Source organism: Caretta caretta, chromosome 1 (assembly GCF_965140235.1).
Source record: "Caretta caretta isolate rCarCar2 chromosome 1, rCarCar1.hap1, whole genome shotgun sequence".
Lineage (NCBI taxonomy): Eukaryota > Metazoa > Chordata > Testudines > Cheloniidae > Caretta > Caretta caretta.
The window spans coordinates 27,643,873-27,666,715 of record NC_134206.1 but is presented as its reverse complement, the minus strand read 5'-3'; the positions used below and the strand labels follow the sequence as shown (position 1 = coordinate 27,666,715).

Sequence of the window (22,843 nt, the reverse complement as noted above, 5' to 3'; positions counted from 1 at the left end):
ATGTTGACTGTTTCTGATCACCTTTCTTTCCTCCAAGTGCTTCAAAACTGATTCCTTGAGGACCTGCTCCATGTTTTTTCCAAGGACTGAGGTGAGGCTGACCGGTCTGTAGTTCCTCAGATTCTTCTTCTTCCCTTTTTAAAAGATGGGCACTATATTTGCCTTTTTCCACTTGTCCGGGACCTCCCCCTGATCACCATGAATTTTCAAAGCTAATGGCCAAGGGCTCTGCAATCACATCAGCCAATTCTCTCAGCACCTTTGGATGCACTAGATCTGGCCCCATGGACTTGTGCATGTCCAGCTTTTCTAAATAGTCCTTAACGTGTTCTTTCACCCCCGAGGGCTGCTCACCTCTTCCCCATGCTGTGCTGCCTAGTGCAGCAGTCTGGGAGCTGGCCTTGTTTGCGAAGACTGAGGGAAAAAAAGCATTGAGTACTTCAGTTTTTTCCACATCATCTGTCACTAGTTTGCCTCCCCCATTCTGTAAGGGTCCCACACATCCCCTGACCTTCTTCTTGTTGCTAACATACCTGAAGTAGCTTTATTTAAATGTTCTCCCAAATATGAAATATTTTTTTATTGTATTTTTTTAATTTAAAGCTGCAACTTATATTCATGTTGACTAATACCTTACTCCATGAGCAGTGTTAGTGAAATCAGTGGTACTGCTCATGGAGTAAAGTCCTATTTGCTGCAGTAAGGGTTCTAAAGTACAGCTCTAAATTACTTAATTTAAAAGTATGGTTCAGGGCAACCCAATGGGAGATTGATAATAGGATTTAGGACTTGATCTTGCTCCCACTGAAGTCAGTTGTAAAACTAGCATTTAATTCAATGGTGAAGCATTAAACCTTGGTGATTTCAACCTTTAGGGTTTTGATTCAGTCCATCGTAGATTAGTGTTGTGGTTGGGTGTTGTAAACATTCAATGATTTTTGGATATCCCCTATGAAATGCATAATCTAGCAATGTGTGGATAGTTTGCACTATGACTGCTTGTGCTTTATTTGATCATTGGATAAATAGAAAATTTCATTCTTCGTTACTGTCAGTTTAGCATCTTTCATGAACCCGAATAAAACTTCTTTCTGTAATAACTCTCATAGAGCAGGAATGCTTTATTGATTGTTAAATTGTCAATGGAAACTCTCAAGTGGGTTAATATAGTGTTTACAATCTTTAATGCCTTTCCAATACCTCTTTCTTTATGTATGTATGACTCTATGACTTATTCCAAGAAATGTTTTGCATTTTGGAAATTTGCTGTTAAGTATTCACTTAATACAGAGAGCTGTTTTCAAATTTAAACAGGTAATTGGCCAATCTTGAATAATGATTTTGAGGCAATATCTCCATCTGTCTCAGTTCCATGGATTTACATAAGAAGTTCTCAAAGCTTCCAATAAAGCTTCCATTTGAATCTTCCCATCAGTTGTGTAGCACGTGCCCATTCTATTTTTGCTCTTTAGACAAGAAATTTGTGGATAGGTTTGTGATCCTGAATGTTCATTAAGGGATTGGAGCAGGTGGTACGCTTAGAGGGATTCTGAATGGATGCTGTTTTTACTCATTCCCTTTTACTAACTTTCTTTTGAAGTATGCTGCTGCCCCCGTTTTGTGCAAACTGATGTTTCAGTGTAATTTGGTAAAATAGGTTGTTAATATAACTCATACAGAATCTGTTGAAAATCTTGTTTGTTTGCTAATTTGAACAGTTTTATTGTGTGAATGCGGTGGCAACTGACTAACTTGACTGCATCTTGAGCTAAAACAGTCTGGAGAAAGAATCTGCAGATTTATGGCAGTTTGGGCCACAAGCTAATCACTGTTTGTGTTAATAGCAAGGTGTGTTGCACTCCAGGACTACATTTTCTTTGTTTGCTTGCTTTCTATTTAAGTCACATTCAGGACTGGGATCCCTATTGTCTGGCATAGGTTACCTTCTGGATTTTGAGGTACTGCAAATTTTGAATATCTTGGCAGCTGGTTGTTAATGACCCATGTATATTGACAGGAACAGCTGACAGCGGGGTGACAGAATGATCAGTCCTTAATTCCTATGCATGCAAATTAGGATTCAACAGAAGATCAGCGATAAAGTGGGAAGGAAGAAAGATTTATTTGTGTGCTCAATACACCAATAATGCCAAAAAGATTAACATCTCCCTGTTTCATTACCTCTATTTTGGGCTGTTTGGGGTTGTTACATCTGAATATTTCAGATACTATGGACGTTAGTGGACTCATTTCCCAATATTAAAGTTATGTGCATGTTCATCTGCCTCTAAAAGGACTTTTGATCTCTGCATATTTTACTGTTAAATTGAACGGACAGTTTAATTTCTTCATCATGTTGCCTTGGCAAGTGAAGAACATAAGACCTTTGTGTTCAAGTGATACTAATAGTGATCATTTCATTGGTGATGAAAGTTACTTTGGGCTCCTACCAACTTGTAAGTTAGGTTTTCAAGACATAAAAATCAGGATGATCTTGAGAAAAATTGGGACAGGTGGCATAAAATAGTCACTGTGAAACAGTTTTTTCTTTTCTTCAATAACCCAGTGTCACAAGGTGACTGGCCCTTTTAAGAGGGAATGGGGTACAGTGCATCTGTGCCTGATCACCTACTACTCAACTGGGCTTAAGGGAAGGCACCTGGGCCTGATAAAGAGGGAGAAATCAGCAGGGGAAGGGCTACCCACTGACTCTCTCAGCCTGGTTTGGTAAGGAGAGAAGCTTGGGAAGCTTTGGGAGAGACAGATAGAGAGCTGGAGCAGAGAGCATACTCCAGGGGAGAAGACGACTCCAGGCAGGTAGGGCCGGGAAGGATGAAATTTGGACTCTAAGGACCTTGTTTTGATTGGAACAGTTTATGCTTAAAAAAAACTAAGCATTCTTAGTCTTGTGAAAAGAAGATTGAGGGGGGACTGATACAGTCTTCCAATATGTTAAGGGCTGCTGTAAAGAGGATGGTGATCAATTGTTTCTAACAATCCTTAGAAGTTTTTAACGTCAGGTTTGACAAAGCCCTGGCTGGGATGATTTAGTTGGGGATTGGTCCTGCTTTGAGCAGGGTGTTGGACTAGATGACCTCCTGAGGTTCCTTCCAACCCTGATATTCTATGATTCTATGTTCTCCCGATCCACTGAAGGTAGGACAAAATGTAATGGGCTTAATTTGCAGCAAGGGCAATTTATGTCAGATATTAGGAAAAACTTTCTAACTACAAGGGTAGTTAAGCACTGGAATAGGCTTCCAAGAGAGGTTGTGGAGTCCCCATCATTGGACACTTTTTAAAAACAAGTTGGACAAACATCTGTCAAGATGGTTTAGCTTTACTTGGCTAAACTGAATGGCTCCTCAAAGTGCCTTCCAGCCCTACATTTCTATGATGATAAACCAGGGTGGCATGGAAAGAGAAAAGACTGTGTGGAATTTTTAAGGAGTCCAATAAGGGAAACTGAGGCAGGTGCCACAGAAACAACCCAGGCCATGAGGAGGTGCCTGGGAAGTGATCCATCCTGTGACACCAGGTTTCCCAGCACACTTTACCCAGGTACATTGTTTACTCCAATGAAAAAATATGCACTAGAGACCACTAGGTCTGTCAAGCGATTAAAAAAAAATAATCACGATTAATTACGCTGTTAAACAATAATAGAAAACCATTTATTTAAATGTTTTTGGATGTTTTCTACATTTTCAAATATTTTGCTTTCAATTACAACACAGAATACAAAGTGTACAGTGTTCACTTTATTTTTTATTACAGATATTTGCATTGTAAAAAACAAAAGAAATAGTATTTTTCAGTTAACGTAATACTAGTACTGTAGCGCAATCTCTTTATCATGAAAGTTGAACTTAAAAATGTAGAATTATGTACAAAAAAACCCTGCATTCAAAAATAAAACATTGTAAAACTTTAGAGCCTAGAAAGTCCACTCAGTCCTAATTCTTGTACAGCAAATTGCTCAGACAAACAAGTTTGTTTACATTTGCAGGAGATAATGCTGCCCACTTCTTGTTTACAATGTTATCTGAAAGTGAGAACAGACATTTGTATGGCACTATTATAGCCGGTGTTGCAAGATATTTATGTACCAGATGTGCTAAAGATTCATATGTCCCTTTATGCTTCAGCCACCATTCCAGAGGACATGTGTCCATGCTGATGACAGGTCCAAAGCAGTGTCAACCGATTCATGTTCATTTTCATAGAATCATAGAATATTAGGGTTGGAAGAGACCTCAGGAGGTCATCTAGTCCAAGCCCCTGCTCAATGCAGGACCAACTCCAACTAAATCATCCCAGGCAGGGCTTTGTCAAGCCGGGCCTTAAAAACTTCTAAGGATGGAGATTCCATCACCTCCCTAGGTAACCCATTCTGAGTTACTACAGAGAGTTATCTGAGTTACTACAGAGAGTTCTTTCCTGGGTCTCTGGCTGGTGAATCTTGCCCACGTGCTCAGGGTTCAGCTGATCGCCATATTTGGGGTTGGGAAGGAATTTTCCTCCGGGGCAGATTGGAAGAGGCCCTGGGGTTTTTTCGCCTTCTTCTGCAGCATGGGGCACAGGTCACTTGCTGGAGGATTCTCTGCACCTTGAAGTCTTTAAACTATGATTTGAGGACTTCAATAGCTCAGACATAGGTGAGAGGTTTATTGCAGGAGTGGGTGGGTGAGATTCTGTGGCCTGCATTGTGCAGGAGGTCAGACTAGATGATTATAATGGTCCCTTCTGACCTTAATATCTATGAATCTATGAATTCCAGTGCTTCACCACTGTGTTTTGTATTTTCAGTATTTGCTGTTATTGGATTACGTTCAAATAAACATGTTTTTCTGGATGATTACAAATGTAACGTGGATGTTTGTGTTTAACATTCAATTCAAATAACTGCAGAATTTAAGTTTGGATTATTGCACATTCATATAAATGCACTTGTGCTACTGGAACATGCAGTCAAACAAAATCTGTGTTTACAACTCCTCTTGGAAGTAGGCATTCTGTAGACACTTTCTTTATTAATTGATACATGACATTTCCTAGGCGAATGCCAGGTTTGCAGCAGATCTGATGTCCTGTCCATACTGCTACTAAGCAAAATTAACTAACCTTTGTTCAGCAGCATCATGTTCAGAATCCTCTTTTTTCTCAAAGGAAGAAAGGGCTTATGTGAAAATACAAGATTCATTAGACTTGATCACAACATGGCTCCCTCGAACTTGTAGTGCAGATGGGACTTAAAACTGAGGATAAAGCACTATGTCTGTATGTCTGGAACTATGCCTGGAACTATGCCAAAGTTGGGCCTTTGGAATGTGTTGTATTGTAGTACAGATATAACTTAACAATACACAGAGTATGAATAGAATATTTAATAATTTTATTCATGTGTATTATAATCAGGAAAATATTCACCACATATGACTGAGAAGCTCCTGTAGTATTTGTCATTTAAGACACCCTCCCCACCTAAAAGTGAAGGTGATACTGTAACTGAAAATTGCAACAAAAAGAAAGAAATTGATTCATATTGTTTAGACAAAATAACATGCTTTTCTGTCCCTTTAAATACAAATCTATGTAATTCAGTATTATTTTCTTGTTGAGTATTGTACACTGGTTAGCTTAGTGAACAGAAAATGCTATGTTACTTTTAAACATTAATTTCAGAGTAGGAAAATAAGGCTCCTCATTTTTGTTTAACCTGTTTCTTCCAGAAGTCTGTTAAGTTGCCTTTGAACTTGGATATCACTGTTTTGCAATAAAGGATGGAGTGGTATTTTGTATACAAAAAGACAGAGGCTTTGGAATCAAATTAGGCAGCAGCTAACCAATTCCAGGATTTAGAAGAGGAAAAAAAGTGAATTATCATTTTAAAATGTCATTGTTTTGGATTTTGAGGCAGATGCAGAGCAGCTTGTTAGAACTGAGATAAAAGCCACTCATTGTCAAAAACTCTTTTAGCAGCTTAGCATTATCCGTTTTAAAAACAAAAAAACCCCAAACCTGCTAGCTTAATGCTCTGTTCTGGTGTTTTTAAGACCAGGCTGGATTTGTCAGGGATAGACATTTAACAGGTAACGTGACATCATCTTAATGTACAGTTGGGGCATCTCTGGATCAGTGTACATCTACTGCATTAGTGTCTTTCAGTTCTCTGAAGGTATTTGACTAGATGTGCAAAATAAAAGAGGTGGGAATTCTCAGGAGGACATATCTTCAAATTCAGGCTCCCTTGTCAACCTCCAAAGCCAACAGTTACCATATCATTAATGGACATGTTTTGAACACTATCCAAGCACAAAAAGAAGCATTATCTGACAGGGCCGTCTTCTCCTTTCTTACACTGTCAAGCTTCTGCAAAACCAACAACTATAGGTAAATGGGTGGGAGCACAGTGCATTGCTTTATGTAGCTGATGCACTATTTGAGTTATTGGCCATACAACGTTCCTTGCCTGCTATATTCATCTTCTGCGGAAGTGTAGTGAGGACTCAGGCTAGGTTGTTGATAATTCTTTATCAAATTCAGTTTTCCTTATGGCAGGTTTCAGAGTAGCAGCCGCGTTAGTTTGTATTCGCAAAAAGAAAAGGAGTACTTGTGGCACCTTAGAGACTAACAAATTTATTTGAGCATAAGTTTTCGTGAGCTACAGCTCACTTCATTGGATGCATTCAGTGGAAAATACAGTGGGGAGATTTATATACATAGAGAACATGAAATAAGCAGGAGAGCGGGGGGGCCCACCTTGATTATCACTACAAAAGGTTCCCTCCCCGCTCTCCTGCTGGTAATAGCTCACCTTAAGTGATCACTCTCGTTACAGTGTGTATGGTAACACCCATTGTTTCATATTCTCTGTGTATATAAATCTCCCCATTGTATTTTCCACTGAATGCACCCGATGAAGTGAACTGTAGCTCATGAAAGCTTATGCTCCAATAAATTTGTTAGTCTCTAAGGTGCCACAAGTACTCCTTTTCAGTTTTCCTTATGTACACCCTGCACGTACTGCCCTGTATAAACTCCCAAGTCATTACCAACATAGATGGACTTTAATTCTTTCTCCGACTTCAATCCAGTTATCAAAGTTACATCGGATTCCAACCTCAAACTGTTGGACTTGTGAGGATGCTTCCATACCATATTCCCAAAGGTCATATTGCCTCTCTGAAGGTCTCACGGTTCTTAATGAACCCTCATCTCATGCTAGACGTTTGTAATACGTATTTTTCCCCATTTCACTGATGTGGTACAGAAAGATGAAGTGACTTGTCCAAGACCCCAAAGCGAGTGTCAGAAATGGCAACAGAATCCAGATCATGTGACCCCTATTCCTTGGGTGTAGCCGCTAGGCAAAAGGCACATCTTGTTTGTTTAACATTTACTATTAGATTATTGTAAATTTAAAGATGCAAATTGTGACATTCCCCAGGGTACAATCTGGACTGTTGAACAGCTGGTCTTCTTAATTCTCTAGCCTCTCAGGGGTACCTTTTACACTGTCAGAACATCCACTCCTGGCCTGCTCACACAGCCTTTAGTGTGCCAATTCACTCCCAGCTAAATACATGAGCACTCTGGCCAGTCACCATGAATTACATACAGGGTGACACCCGCAAATTCTTAGTCCCAGCCTTGTTCTCCCAGAAATATGCATCTAGTGCTGCTCAGTACCCTTCTGAACAGTACAAGCTCATAGAAAGTCCATCTTTTATTAAAGGAAAATGGTATATGCACCAGCCTTGTTACCTCAAATGGAGTTTCCCACACACTTTAATCCAAACACACTGGTTAAGATAAAACAATAAGATAAGTTTATTAAGTACAGAGAGACAGATTTTAAGTGATTACAAGTGACGATGCATAAAAATCAGGATTGGTTACAGAAGAAAATAAAAGAGTAAAACGCAAGCTAATACCTAACTTAGCAAGCTAAGTGAATTTAAAAATGAAAGGTTTTGCTTCACCATACACTGCAGTAAATTTCACAGGCTGGGTCTCCTTTCAGCCTGGGCCTCTTCCCCCTTAGTTCAGTTCTTTGAGAGTCGACGATGTCATGAGCAGAGATGGAGGAGAGACGTAAATTCGAGGCCACTGTCTCTCATTCTTATACCACCCTCCCCTCTTTCAGGATTACCTCCTGCTGGGGTGAAGGTGACAAGTAGTCTCTTGTGGACATGAGGTCTAACTGGCCCTGTAATTAAATGTAAATTTCTCATTCACATCTTCCCATTGCTCAAGAAAGCTTAAGTAAATGATAGCCCACTTGACTTTGTTGATACACTGGCACTCCCAGACACGTGTCTTTGTCACTGAAAAACTGGTTTGGGTCTGCTTTTCTAATTCTGGAACATGTTACAGCAATGTTATACAGTTTACATTTATAACTTTACATGCAATGTTGATACACATATTTCCCCAGGACAGTAATGTTCAGTAGATACTGCACTAGCTGTCTGCATGTCTCAAATAAACTAAAAGCCCATAAAAATAATCTTAAACAATGTACTTCAGATATGCCAAACAATTTGAAAATTGTAGTAATGCCACAGCACCAGGACAAGTATGTTGGAACAATTAAACTTATTTTTGTTGCAGGTCAGTATTACTATGTTAAGCCTCAAACCTGCAAACCCTTACTCTCATTAGTAACTTTACAAATATGAGTAGTCCTGTTTGCGTAGTTTGCAAGATCAGGGTTTTAGTTATTAAGTTTCTTAGCTGTTCTGGGATTCAAAGCACTTTAACACTCCCATTTAAGATAGAAATTGTTTTTCCATATAAATCATTTCTTTATTGACTGTGCAGTATTAATGCAGAGTACTTATGTACTGGTAGAATTCTAGTTTTGTATTTTAAATCTTAAACTAAAATACTAGCCTTGTAAATTAAATCTGCTGTATGTGTCAGAATTTAGTTTCTTTAGTTTTTTTACTCTTTCTCTGGAGTAAGCATAGTTGAGCTACAGTTTTGTTTCAAAGTGTACTTTAGATGATTTTACTGCAAAGGTAAAAATAACATGTACTATTAGAATTGTATTTTGCCTAGCATAAAGCACTTCCACACTAAATAACCTCTTTGAATGTTCATTGAAAAATGGTGTCCCAAAACCAAGGGGAGACATTCAGAACATATGCACCCCCACATATGGAGAATTTCTTTGAAAGAAACAGCTCAGTAACATTGCTTGGATCTGATAAAGAGTGGTTAAAAATCAAACATTCACTCTTAACAATCACTCTGAAAGGGATTTGAAGACTCTGAGGGGAAAAGTTATCAAGGAAGAGACATTTTAAGGACATGAGAATATTACATCATGAAGTAATATGTTGCCCTTTGTGTGTTCTCACTTGTGCTGTAATCACAGTAGGGTCAGAGTGCTTTATAAGAAAAGGACTTTTGAACTGCTAACTTCCAAGTTGTGTGCATTATCTTGTGTCAGCTGGAAGAGAGGGATGCTTGATGCTGATTTTCTCTGTTGCTGTGGGAAAAGCATCTGGCATAGTCAGGGTGACTCACTGTATTTTTGGAAGGACCACCTCTAGGAATGAGACAGTAGGGATAAGACTACATAACCATTCAATTCTTGGCCAAAATATGGAGGCCCATATTCTCCAAATAAATGGTGGGTCTTTATCCCCAGTTTTTCTGTGTATGCACACTGGATTATCTTTCCATTTCCCCCTGTAGATGGGCAGAGATGAAGCAGAGTCAGGTGGACACTTAAGTGGCATGTGGCTTCTTTTGAATAAGGTTCACTGAATGTGGTCAAAGGGGAAGTCACTGGGGTGTAAATAGGCTACAATCCATGGGCAAGAGGTAAGCTATGCAGGTTTCCTCTAGCTGAGGATCTGCTCCTCTATCTCTGTAATTTAGTAACAGAGTGGATAGTTGTGCACCTAAAATTCAGTGCTATTTTTCCTATCATACTCTATTATTTTACGTTTTGCCTCACTGTAAGAGACTTATTTTGTAACAGGAGCACTTGACTGTAGATGTCTTTTGTGAGAAAGGGAAACACTGATAAATTATAGCAAATAAATGTTTTCTGTTTCTCTAAGTGTGCTTTATTTGTATTTGGGAAAATTGGTGAGCAATTTGTATCTGAGACAGAAACAAAGCGTCTGCCAAGTCTGGCTCTTAATTGAAACTGATAATTAAAAAGAGAAGGGAGGGACAGTTACCACATTCTTATCAGGATACTTCAGTGCAGTTTTCTGAAGAGGAAAAACAAAATGTAAGAATTGAAACATTTTTAAAAAAATGCTTTTGAAGAATCTAGGCTTAATTCTTACTGGTTACAGAAGCTAAATCGTTCCTTATCTGATTATCTGGAATCTGCTTGTGTTCGTATTTCTTAAGTCAAATCGTATAAAAAGTGCAGTGGAGATTTTAAATTGGAATTGGACAGTACCCTGCAGCTTGGTGCTAAGTCTGTGTAACAGGGTGCATGGAAGGCTGGACGGCCTAGTGGTTGGCATGCTTGACTTCCAGCCCCTTGTCTCCTTGGCTGAGGTGCCTCAGTCCTTAAGGTGATGTGGTAGGCAGACTCACTCCACTAGGTCCTCGCCCAGGGCCCTGTGCAAACAACCTCCAAACAGGGACCTCCTGGTGGAGAGTCTAAGTTCATTGCCCTGGGCCACTTCCTACCACTGTCCTTTAAGTTTGGGGCATGTCCTTCAACTCAGGTAGTGCCCTCTTCTGGACCTTGGGCAGCTTCTTGCCATGCACTCAGCTTCTTCTGGGCAGGCAGCTGTAAGTTTGGTGGGACCTAACCCCACAACATCTCTATAGTTCAATCACCCAGTTCACTCAGATGCTGGGCACTTCTCGGTCTTGTCAGCAGTCTCCCTCGGTCAGGGGCACAGGGCTTCTTCCCCAGTGGCTGTCCTGGCTAGTGATACTCCCCTCAGGCAGGGAGGCAGTTAACTCTTCACCAGTCAGCCCTGAACTGAGTCAGGTTCTCTGCTTTTCTTCTGCCTCCAAGCCTGTCATTGGCTGCAGGTATAGGGAGGCAGGGCTCACTGAGCGATAGGTTATCTATAAGTTTTTCCATGCTGGTGTGAAGTTTCTAAGCTTCATCACAGTCTGATTGTACTGAGATACTCCAGGCAGTTGATGGATATACAACATAGTTTTTTGGTAGTGATTCCAATGATTATACACTATTTGAAATATAGGGGAAAATGTGTAGCATAAGTGACCATATCTGACAACTTGAGCTATTACAAAGGCTAGATTGTGGTTCTCAACCAAGGAATTTCAGGCATTTTTTGGGTTGCTGTTTGGTTCTTTAGGGAGGATCTGAGCAAGTTGGTCATATTTTTAAGTTTTGTAATTTAAGAGGCATATATAATCAGGAAAGAGAAGTATGTAATCAATGAACCGAGCTTGTAAGTTCCAGGAAGAAAACAGTATGGGCCAAAAACCTCCAGGCTGGTGAAGCAGGAAGTGGGATGGGTTATTTTTTGCAGAATGGCAAGAGGAAAAACAACATAAGGAAGACAACCAAGCCTAGAGAGTAACTACTGTGGGTTAATTTAAAGTATCTCATCTACTCTGTGCTGTGCTTGGGGCAGGAAAGGGCCATGTAAAGCGAGTGAGAGAAACCACAGAGGAGGCAGAGTAACAAAAGTAAAATGAAAGAAAAGCAAGGGAAAGTCCCAGTACATAATACCTGACTTTCTCTCCTCCGACACCCTCCCTACCCTGTGAGGGGAAAGCCCTGCTCCACATGGCCTCTCCTTTTAGCGTAATTTATCACACCAGTGGGTCATGCAGTAATTATATATGTGATAGAGGGGTTGCAGGACTGAAAAGGTCAGGAACCACTGGACTAGATTTATTAAAGCTGTCTGTATCCACAGAAACACGTGGCTGAGCTAGCACACAGCAGCATGAAAGCCATCAATATGAGATACTGAGTTAGAGTAGCATTGCCTTTTCAACATCCCTCAAGAGACCGTGGTCTGGTGCAGACGGCATACAGTGCTACCGCTCAATTCAAGTGAGTCAGAGGTGTGCTTTTTTTTTTTTTTGCCATTTCAAAATGCCATTCAGTCATCTAGTTTAAAATTTAATATCTTTAAAGAAAATCACTAAAAAAGATTTAAGAAAAGTGACTTAATTTCTGGCACCAGCAAAAAAGCCTGTTCAACGCAATTCTTCAAAAACCAAAATGTAATCCAGTTAAGAGACTAGAAAATGTGGGAAATGCCTTATCACTGTTGCCTTCAGGTAGAATGTTAGGCTCCATGCAGTCATCGCAACAGGGACTATACAGCGGCTGGAATCAAGTTGATAGTGAAAAACTGTTCAACCACTGGAGAAATAAGTGATCAACAGTAAAATACAATATTAGAATTATCAGCACTACTTCATGTTCTCCTGTTTTCTTTCTCCATCCATTGCAACATGGGCCATTCCCTGGATCTATTTTGAGCAGCCTTAGTTCCTTGATAAAGGTCAGTTCCAAAATTTGTCATTAAGACAAAGTCCCAGTGTAGGTAGATTTCGATTTCTTATAAATGGTTATTTGCTTGTTATATACAGACCAGTCCTGCATCTTGTTTAGTGCCCTTTATTCTCACTGAAGTCAGTGTGACTGGAGAATGTTCAGTGCCTTCCTGAACCTGGTCCTAGATGAGATGAGGTCATGGTCCATGTACTCTATTTGGTGCCATCTGTCAAGGAAAGCATCTCACTCTGATGGAAGTAACTGTGACTGGGAACCAATGCTCAGTACAGTGTTTGGATCCAGAAAAGCTTAGAAGAGAAATAAAGATGAAATGCGACCTATGATGGCCAGCAGCAACAACACAAGAGCAGGCACATAAATAAGATTTTTTTTTTATATTACACATCCTTACCGGTTATACAGTAGCTGCAGTTATGGAGGCAGCTCAAACTGGACGAGTCTGGTAGGAATTCAAGCCTGTCTGCAAAGGCCTGTACTTTAAGAATTTAGGGGTATTCTTATCACTTGGCTAGTTCTAGAGATATAAAAGAAAGAATCAAAATCACTGTCTGCAGGTGTAAGGGCCTTCTCTTACTGTGACAGTTTGAGGCCCTGTTCTTAGGCTAAGGCCTTTGGCTAAGCAGCAGAGGCAGCCATAAGCTAGGAAGCGAACAGTCACATCCTCACATTCCAAACTAGTCACATTGAAATAAGGTGCTATTGGGCTGTCAGGCACTATCAGGACAGGATTGTATTCCTGTCACCTCCAGAGAAAGGGAAGTGCCTAGAAAATGTAAAAGGAAACTTAGTTTGATAGCATCCTGTCTGGCAAGAACTCACTTATCAATAGCTGGGATGTGAAATCCTCACTTCTGTATTGTTTTGTCATTATAGTTCCCACCTTGCTATTGTTTGTCTGTATAATCTCTGTCTGGTTCTGTGATTGTTTCTGTCTGCTGTATAATTAATTTTGCTGGGTGTAATCTAATTAAGGTGGTGGGATATAATTGGTTAGCTAATCATGTTACAATATGTTAGGATTGGTTAGTTAAATTTCAGTAGAATGATTGGTTAAGGTATAACTAAGAATATTACTATATAAATTAGGGGCAAACAGGAAGTAAGTTGGGATTCGAAAATAAGGAAAAAGGAACTGGTATTTAAGCTTGCTGGAAGTTCACCCCAATAAACATCGAATTGTTTGCACCTTCGGACTTCGGGTATTGTTGCTCTCTGTTCATGCGAGAAGGACCAGGGAAGTGGGAGTGTGAAGGAATAAGCTCTCTAACAAGCAGGCACATAAATAAGATTTTTTTTTTTATATTACACATCCTTACCGGTTATACAATAGCTGCAGTTATGGAGGCAGCTCAAACTGGACGGAGTCCGGTAGGAACCATAAATGAGCATGGTTGAAAGTTGGATGTGGTATATTGGTAATTAAAGTCCTGATTCAGCAGTATTCTCACTAAAATCAGTGATGCACATAGTTCAGTGCCATATTGAATCAAGGCCCAAGTATATGGATCTGTATCTTTCTTTGACTGTACCACTACCTTCTATTTCTTCTTCAGTTTGTGTAGCTTGTATTCCTTTAAATTCAAAGCTTAAACACAAGTTGTAGTGTTTAAAGTGAGGTTGGTGATGTTTGAACATATCTTGTACATGTAGTAAGTTCTTTCATCTGTTCATAAATGTGGCATGATTAAAGGTCAATGAGCCACTGAGTAACAAGTGTACTTGGTAGCTAAATAGCAAGACTCACACTTTGTCTCCATTAATAGCCCTGTAATCTGCCAGAGTTATTTTCTTACTTCATTCTTTGTTTTCATGGTGAAACATGGGTATTGCAGAGTATGCTCATTAATGTTTAAACACATAGAGTAACATGATGGCATAATGGAAAATAAAATGGCACAGTGGATGCTGTAATTCAATCAGAAAATAAAAATAAAAATATATGAATGCTTCTGCACTGGAACTGAGTGTATTTATCTGCATTCAACTGATTGCCGTGATCTTGTGTTTTTCCAAAGAAATTAAAAAAAAGTTTAGATCAAACACATTTTTAACTTTAGAAAGTAATTCTGTTTTTTTTAAGAAGATTGTAGACTAAGTAATTGAATGGATTAATAGAGCAGTTGCAATTTACCAATAAGAAGTTCCATTGTGCTGTGGTTTGTAGCAAGGAGAATACATATTCAACTTTTTCAATTCAAATATGAGATCTAGGTTGTATTTCTCATCATGATTTCTTCCAGCTCCCTTGGTTGCTTCAAGCTCCTCTGTGACCTTTGACAAGTCACATCACTTTCCTGGGCACAATGATATTTATCCACATTAAGATCTGTTAAACCTTTTGCAGTTTGGTTCAGTTAGAGAGGTGTCTGTTTTTTATCATCACCGTACACTGTATTTATTATTCTTTTATAGTAGCTTGCCATTCTTGCTTACAGCTGCATCTGACTTTGGCAAAGAAGTAGGGAACTTCACCCCAGCTCCTTGTGAGGAATGGAACCTGGAGTTCATAGCAACTCAGCTTTATCCTCTTAAAAAACATCTTAAGGAATCTTTCAGTGATGTCAGTGGAAGAACTTTGAGCTGAGTTCCCCCTGTGCCTCCTGTATTCTGAAATTACATGATGGCTTTTTTCCTAAAAGCCTCCCACAGTTTACCAGTGACTAACCCAGCAAAATTTCAGTCTCTCTCAGAAGGCTAAGCAGTACACCTAACCTCTCTGGTAGCCCTCTCCTGTCAGACAAAATGGAGGAGGAAAGGTAACTCAGCAGCAAAGCTCTGGGAAAAGACCAGATGTTTTTCCCCGCTGAAACATCCATCTTAGGACAGTGCAGAAACTAAAGTCACTACCTTCCTTGTGCAAAAAACTTTCAGAGGACTAATGTCCCACGTTGGAAGCATTAAAAATCAAACATCAATGATGGAAGACATATTTGAAGACTACTGGTATCTGGAAGTCAGGCAAACAAAAGGCAGTAAGTCCTTGTGAGTCGAAGTGGTGGGCCTGGAAGAGGCAGCCCATTGCAGCAATTTGCACATACTGGGATTCCCTGAAGAGACTGAGCATGGCCAAACTTGTGCAGAAAGTTCATCCCATTCACACTCACCAGAGAATAAACGTTTAGTTATCAAATGAGCACTTTTGTGCCTAACCCAGCACAAAATATAATTCCTACATCCATTGTAATTAAGTTTTAGCATTAAAGAATAGTTTTGTAGGAAAGCCAGGGAGCTGGACAAACTAACTTGGGGAGAAAAGTCACACAAGGTTATGCTCTTCCAAATTCTCAGTAAAGATAATGTGCCACAGCAATCTCTGTTCCAAGCCACTAAGCAGACGGCAAAGCAAAAGAATCTGCAGTATTGCATGTTCTACCCAGCAATTTTCAGTGCAAAACGTTAGGAGACCACTTCAGAGGTTCTATACTGAAACAGAAATTGAATCCTTTTGGAGGAGTGAGCAATTTTGATCTCTGTGGCAAGAAAATTACCTGTGCTGGCAGTTAAGATTCTTTTTTGTATTTCTCCTCCCATTTAATCTGATCACTTATTGATGGACTTATGTTTCTAAAGGCTGCCCAATGCAAACTTTACCTTCTCCACCATTAGGACTTCATTATGAAGCAATTCCATGCTTCTTTTTGGAGGAATACCTGTAGTGTGGAAGGATTAGTTTAAGAAAAGCATCCTCCTTGCATACAGATTCTTTAACTTTCCAAAATCTGAAATTTTGAAATGCCTCTAAATAAGGTAACTTTTTAGAGTACCATTTTGCCCCTAAATGTATTGGCTACCCCCAGAATGGCAAGTGTGTTAGAAATATAAATAGATGTACTGTATTGGCAGTGCTAGTATTTGGTGAAAGCCAGGAAATAACCATCTATGGACCAAATGTAGGGTAAGGAAGTAAAAGGTTCTCCTAAATGGAATAATACAGTGTGATGTAAAGAAGTCAGTATCTTTTGCATCCACTTAGACCCCCTTCTGATAATTTTAAATTTGGCATCAAAGACACAGAGGACTATTTGTGATGTGAAGGCAGTCCCCTAGAGCCTTAATCCACATTATTTTAGGGTCTGAATTTTTTTGGAGGGATGTGTGCATCCAGATATTCTCTTGAAGCCATAAATGATTCTTGTAAGCTACTTCAGTTCAAAAAAAAGAAACCTGAATAAATGAGCAGGAGTTGTGGATTCTTCAGGTTACCTTGGCAGCCAAGTAGATGAGAGTTTATATGTCACATACCAAGGGCGGGTAGAGTGACTTGTTGGAAATGGCAGCACTCGAAAGACCTTTAAACATGATCTTCATTTGATATAACAATAGATGAAGGAATAATATATTTATATAAAGTATATCTCACTGAATAATGTACATTGGTAAGACAGTGCTGTCCAAGTGAGATTTTATGTTCTTTGGTCTGCTTGGTCTTTTCTTTTTTTGGTTCAATTCTTGGTGTGGCCCTGTTGCTGTCCTCAGTTTCTTTTGTAGTTAGCACGTCCTCCGTCTCTTTCTTTTAACAATAATGATTCTGTATATTGTATTTTAATTGGTGAATGAAATGTTTTATATTCTGTTTTCTTCATTACTTTTGTTATAAATTGAAAATAATAAAAATATTAATCCTAGCCCCCCTCTGTATCTCATTTTAAAGAACGTGATCATTGAGTAGTAGGCTAAGGGATCATTGGATATCAGTGGCAGTGAAAGGAGCAGGATGCAATTTTGTAGCTGCCCTTTAATCCTTACCTGCAGCATTTAAAAAAAATTTTTTTTTGCTATATCAACTCTGGAGTCTCTAAGTAGTAACTGAATTATATTGTTTTTAAGTGGTTTTGTGCTGTGAATAAATTTGCTCTCAATTTAGTCCTGTGAGAGAAGGCTAGAAGCTAAAAAGTGACCCAGCACTCTGATCACTTGGCACCAATCAGTTCCCTAGGAGAAAGCAGACTAGGGATGTGTAGCTAATTAGCTGATCGGTCTGGGATGGCTGATGAACCAATTAGCCCATCAGCTGAGGGATATAAGAAGAACACTGGAAGGAAATTGGTGAGAGAGGGTCTGGGCTGGCTGAGCTGAATGTGTTCAGAGGTCTGATGGAAGGGAGAGATCTCTGTTCCCCTCTGGCCTATGGGAAAGGGCTAAAAGTAGAGAAGGACTGTAAATAATTTGCTGCATGAGCTTGTATTGGTGTTGGTGTTGTGAATGTAAATAAATCACATGAAGTTTTCCATGACTGGACAGAGTCTGAGACATTTCTGGGGCCTCAAAGGACAGGGATGGAGCACACCCTCTTTTACTCATTTTTTGTCCCTATTTTACTCATTGTTTGTGATCTGAGCCAGATTTGCAATATAGCTCTGAATTAAACTAGCCTTTCACATCCTGGTTCCAAATCAAACACATTGTATGGACTGGATTGTTAGCTAGTGTAAATCACAATAGCATTTAGTTTTGTCAGTTTACACCAAGTAAGTATCTGACCCACAAGGGGTGGCTTTTCTTATCCTTCTGTAATTTTTGTCAGATCTTTGTTTGGAAGATGAGTGAGGTGTCTACTTCTCTAACTTTTGCCAGTATCAGCTCACAGATGATGTCAGTGATTTTATTCAGTAAGTGCTGCAAAACATTAAGAGCTTGAGGAATCTCCTGATATTCCATTCTTCAAAGATGCTTCAGTACTGCTAAGTTTTGCAGCTTTACTCTGATAAATTCTTACAGCTTTTCTGCAAGATGTAGCAAAAATATGCTTGTCTAGGAATGTCTTCACTATCTTTGGTACATGGGTTAAATATGAATTAAAATACTGTGTGTGCAGACCAATTGGACTTTCCTTTTAAAATGAGAGCATCATTCGTCTTTCTGTGAGAATTTATTGCCTACTTCCCTAGAAAAGTGATTTACTATGTAATTTGGTTTCAGCAATGATGAATTATTTAGGGATGAACCAATAGGTCATCATAAGATTAGGTGTGTTACCTGTAGTGTCCTGATTCTAGTATGAATAGCTTCCATTCTGACTATTTCAATTCACTCTAAGTTTTCATCTGGACATACCTGACCGAAACTATAGAGTGGTGTTGCTTTGTGCCTTTAAACAGCTGTTGCTTTCTTCTAGAGATGGCTCCTTTTCCGTGGTTGAAGTGATTCTTCTATTGTGTGTGTACAACATAACAAAAATATGAACTGCTTTGGATCCTTCGGTAGTACTACTTATTATAAAAACCAGACAGCTTAAGAAATAGTTTTAAAGGAAAAAATTCTTAGAGAGAAGAGATAAAGTGCAGGAGCATTTGAAAATCATTGACTCAGAGTTCTTGTTATGTACTGTTTCTTTTTCTTCAGGTGCTCCCTCTGGAAAATAGAATGAAAGAAACCCAACGTTTCACACAGGCACTGAACATTGGCATGGGAATTGTTATGTCCTTGTATATCACTCTAGCCACTCTAGGATACCTGCGCTTTGGGGATGAAATCAAAGGCAGCATAACTTTAAACCTGCCACAAGAAGTATGGTAGGTGGACATATATGATTTAAAATTCTTACTCTAAAGGAGTTTCAAAGACTAAATGTTGTCTGTGGTGGGAGGAGGAGGGAGGGTTACATTCCGTATACAAGAACTTTGTGGTATTTTATATCAGGATCTAAAATGGGTGACACTGAAAGATGAATACAGTAGGGGAAAGGGAATAGGAGGATTGACAAGTCTGAGTTGTGACTGAATAGCATAATTTTTAAGATGTTTGTTTATGCAGAAGTTGAGATACTTTACAGAGCTACACTTTCAAAACCAGATGATCTGCAAAATTGCGAGCCTGCTCTAGCTTCTCTAGCAACCCATGTTAATGTGAGTCACTAGGCGTCTGCATATGCAGAGTTACCAGTCCTTGAAAATTAAATTACGTGTACTCTTACATCTTCAGCGCATGCAAATGAAGTTTTTTGAAGAGGTACCTGTTCCACTTTCCTCTTGGGATGCAGAGATGCATTATGTACCTGATTTAAAAGAACCATTACTATTTGTTCTAATGTATCCTTGTCAGCACTTAATATATAAGCCCTGGATATGTGGACTACCTATTTAGGTATTTAAAAATTCAGTTGCCTTTTTTATTTTCACATATGGATCCTCACTTTTTAAAGACACCTAGGGTTCCATTTAAGGATGAACAGTTTATCCAGAAATTACATGGCCATGTCAAGTTACACCTCAAATTAAAATACTAAAGTTTCACATGAATTCTCTTACATCATGAGAATAGTTTAAGCACTATAATTATATTATATGGCCCCACTCTGATATGCTCTGTGTTCCTGTTTACATTTTTAAGTCTCTGACAGCATTACCGGTTTCCAGTTTTTTCCTTATCATTGAGTATCTGTGACCTAGATTAATTTTCCTCAGATGTGTTAGCTTGCACTTTTCCAAGCTGAATTTTAGTATGGTTTATGTGTACATTTGAACAGTCTTCTAGTAAGAGATGCCAGAATTCTGTGTGTAGAAATTCTGCAAATTCTGAGAATATAGGATCTCCTTCTAAATTTTTGGTATCTCTAGCATATCTGTAGTACATAAGCTGTACTGAGTTTTTGGCCATTCTGTTGCAAAGATATGATTTAGTAATTTCTAAATTGTTTTTATTTGTGTTACCGTACTGCCTAGGAGTCCATTGTGCTAGGTGCTGTATAAACACAGAACCAAAAGACGGTTCCTGCCCCAAAGAGCTTACAATCTTAGTGTAAGACAAGAGGTAACAGATGGATACAGAGAGATGGGGGAATACAAGGAAACAATGAGACATTATTGGCCAGCATGATAGGTAATGAGATCAGCATGCCAGTAGCTTAACTTCTGTCAAGTTTTTTTTGTAGGTAAAGGGCAAAGGGTTTTGAAGGATGGTAATTAGTTAGTTTTTGGATGTTAATGAGGAGCTCCTTCCAAATGTGAGGAGCAGCATGGGAGAAAGTTCCATTGGTGTCCTTATCACTGTAATATTCTAGAAATGTCACACTCCCTGCTCAAATGGACACACAAAAAAAGTTGGAATAAAAGATCTTAAGTAATGAAATGTTAAACAATAAAAAAATAGTATTGTCTGTTAGTTTGGTGCATTTTTTGTAGACTTTATGAAAGCAGTCAGTTTTGCTGAGGGATATGACTGTTTATTGACTGGAACAATAACACCAAGAGAAGTTTGTTGGCGGTCTCATTCATTTCAAAGTCATGTCAACTCCTGAAGCCCAACTGAATGGCAGATAAATTTAAGCACCCTTTTGTTATATAAACCCATGTAATGTGGCATTCCCAGTGGATCTCATAAAAACCGTCTGCTTGGATATCCATTGTAAACAAAACATAGTGTCCTTTATATATAAGGGGATGGAATATAAGATAATTGGATAGATACATAGAAAGATTGTTCATCTACCTTTGAGTAAATTATTATGGTCACAGAATGTTCCACGCATATTGAGAGATGGAAAAGATAATCTAGTGTTGGAATTTGAGGAGATGATTGTGATAAAGAAATTTTCAGCTAAAAAAGGTTGTTAATTGAAAGGGAACTTATGCATCATTTAATCAAAATCAAATGGGTGCTCCTAATAGTTTTGAATCATAATACATGAATGGGCATACACTCGATGAGACAGAAAAGGTGTAGATAACAGCCAAAAGGAATTACTATACCTTGCTACTTATTCTATTGTAAACTCTTGGAATTCCCTGGAAATCACAAGAAATTGTTGAGGCTAATAGTTTAGCAGAATTTGTAAAAGGAAGAGACATCTGAGCATGAACAACAATAACGAAGTATGTTGGCTAGAATGAAAAGAATTTGTTCCTTATGCTCTAGGATATAATGACATTGCTTTCAAAGCTGGAAAAGAAACCCCTGACACCTTTACTTTGGAGCGCTTTGCTTTCCAATGAACCATAAGATACTGCCACATCTGGGGATGGATATCCAATAAAACTATTTATTTAATCCAAGCTCATCTTTTTAATTTGGCTTATTTAGGCCCTGTGCTTACTCGCCACACTCTTTACTTGCTCTCACCTTAAATACATTTGTAAGCAAACTACGTCTCCTTCAGCATGGCAAAGAAGAAAGAGAAAGATACTGTTTGGCTTTATTCTTATCTTCAGATACTTGGGAGATGCTCTGTGATGGAGTTTATATGGGTATTTAAAGATCCTAGATAGTGTAGAAAGAAAAGGAGTACTTGTGGCACCTTAGAGACTAACCAATTTATTTGAGCATAAGCTTTCGTGAGCTACAGCTCACTTCATCGGATGCAGTTTCCACAATATGCATCTGATGACGTGAGCTGTAGCTCACGAAAGCTTATGCTCAAATAAATTGGTTAGTCTCTAAGGTGCCACAAGTACTCCTTTTCTTTTTGCGAATACAGACTAACACGGCTGTTACTCTGAAACTAGATAGTGTAGGTAACATAGTCCATATTTGGATGTAGGCCTGAGTACCTTTAGTTGGCCAAATATTCTAGTTAACGTTAGCTCAAGTTAGTATTGCTAAGAAATGTTTGAAAGAGCTTTTGGGTATGTAAGCAAAAGGTTATTAGGATAAAGTCACTCAAATGTCCTAGACTCTGACCCCACCTTTTAAACTACTTTCCAAGTGTTTTAATTCATGCACTGTCATGAGAATGTGTGGAAATGAGCAAATGTTCAACACTGACTAGCCATTAATTATATTTAAACAACCAAGACACTTATGTCTGTGGTCTAAGTGGAAGCTTGCATATCAGCTCCTTATCACATGACACCTTCTTGCTTCCTGTTTTCAGGAGACATCTCTTTGTGGTTAGCAATGAATCAGATTATTACATGTGCACACTATACTGGACTCTTCATTGTGATTCCAAGACCAAAGTGCCAGGCCATTGGACTATGATGAGCTATAGTCAACATGCTCAAACCCCTAATTGGATAAGAGTGTTCCCTGGGGCAAGGTAGAAGAGTAATTTATTCCCATAAAAGATGCCAATCAAGATCAACTAACTCCCACATGCGAAAGCACAGATTACATCTATCATTAATGAAGTTATGGGTAAATATCAATGTGTTTCAAGCTAAGACCAGTCACATAAATTAGAGACCCAAAGAAGAAAAGGAAGGTGTGAAAATCCTTCTGTTCAGGAATTTGAGGATGCTCAAATTCCTCCAACATCCCCTATATGTGTCTTTGTGTGTTATTAACTGTTCCCCAAAGGAGACACTAAACCCTTAACATTGTTAATAAAACAATAAAGGAACTCTGAGTTAAACCAGAATTGTTCCCAAGCTTCTGTAAGTGTAGGATTTTAGAAAATCTGTTTCTCTGCCA

The 22,843-nt window shown here is 38.9% G+C and overlaps 1 protein-coding gene across 1 annotated transcript in view; it reads left to right on the top strand.

Annotated features, from left to right (window-relative positions):
- SLC36A4 (solute carrier family 36 member 4) overlaps positions 1–22,843 on the top strand; it is a 248,388-nt gene that overhangs the window by 67,578 nt on the left and 157,967 nt on the right. The window contains exon 9 of the mRNA XM_048842769.2: positions 18,839–19,008. Coding sequence (XP_048698726.1) covers positions 18,839–19,008 — 170 coding nt within the window. The remainder of the gene's footprint in view (positions 1–18,838; positions 19,009–22,843) is intronic.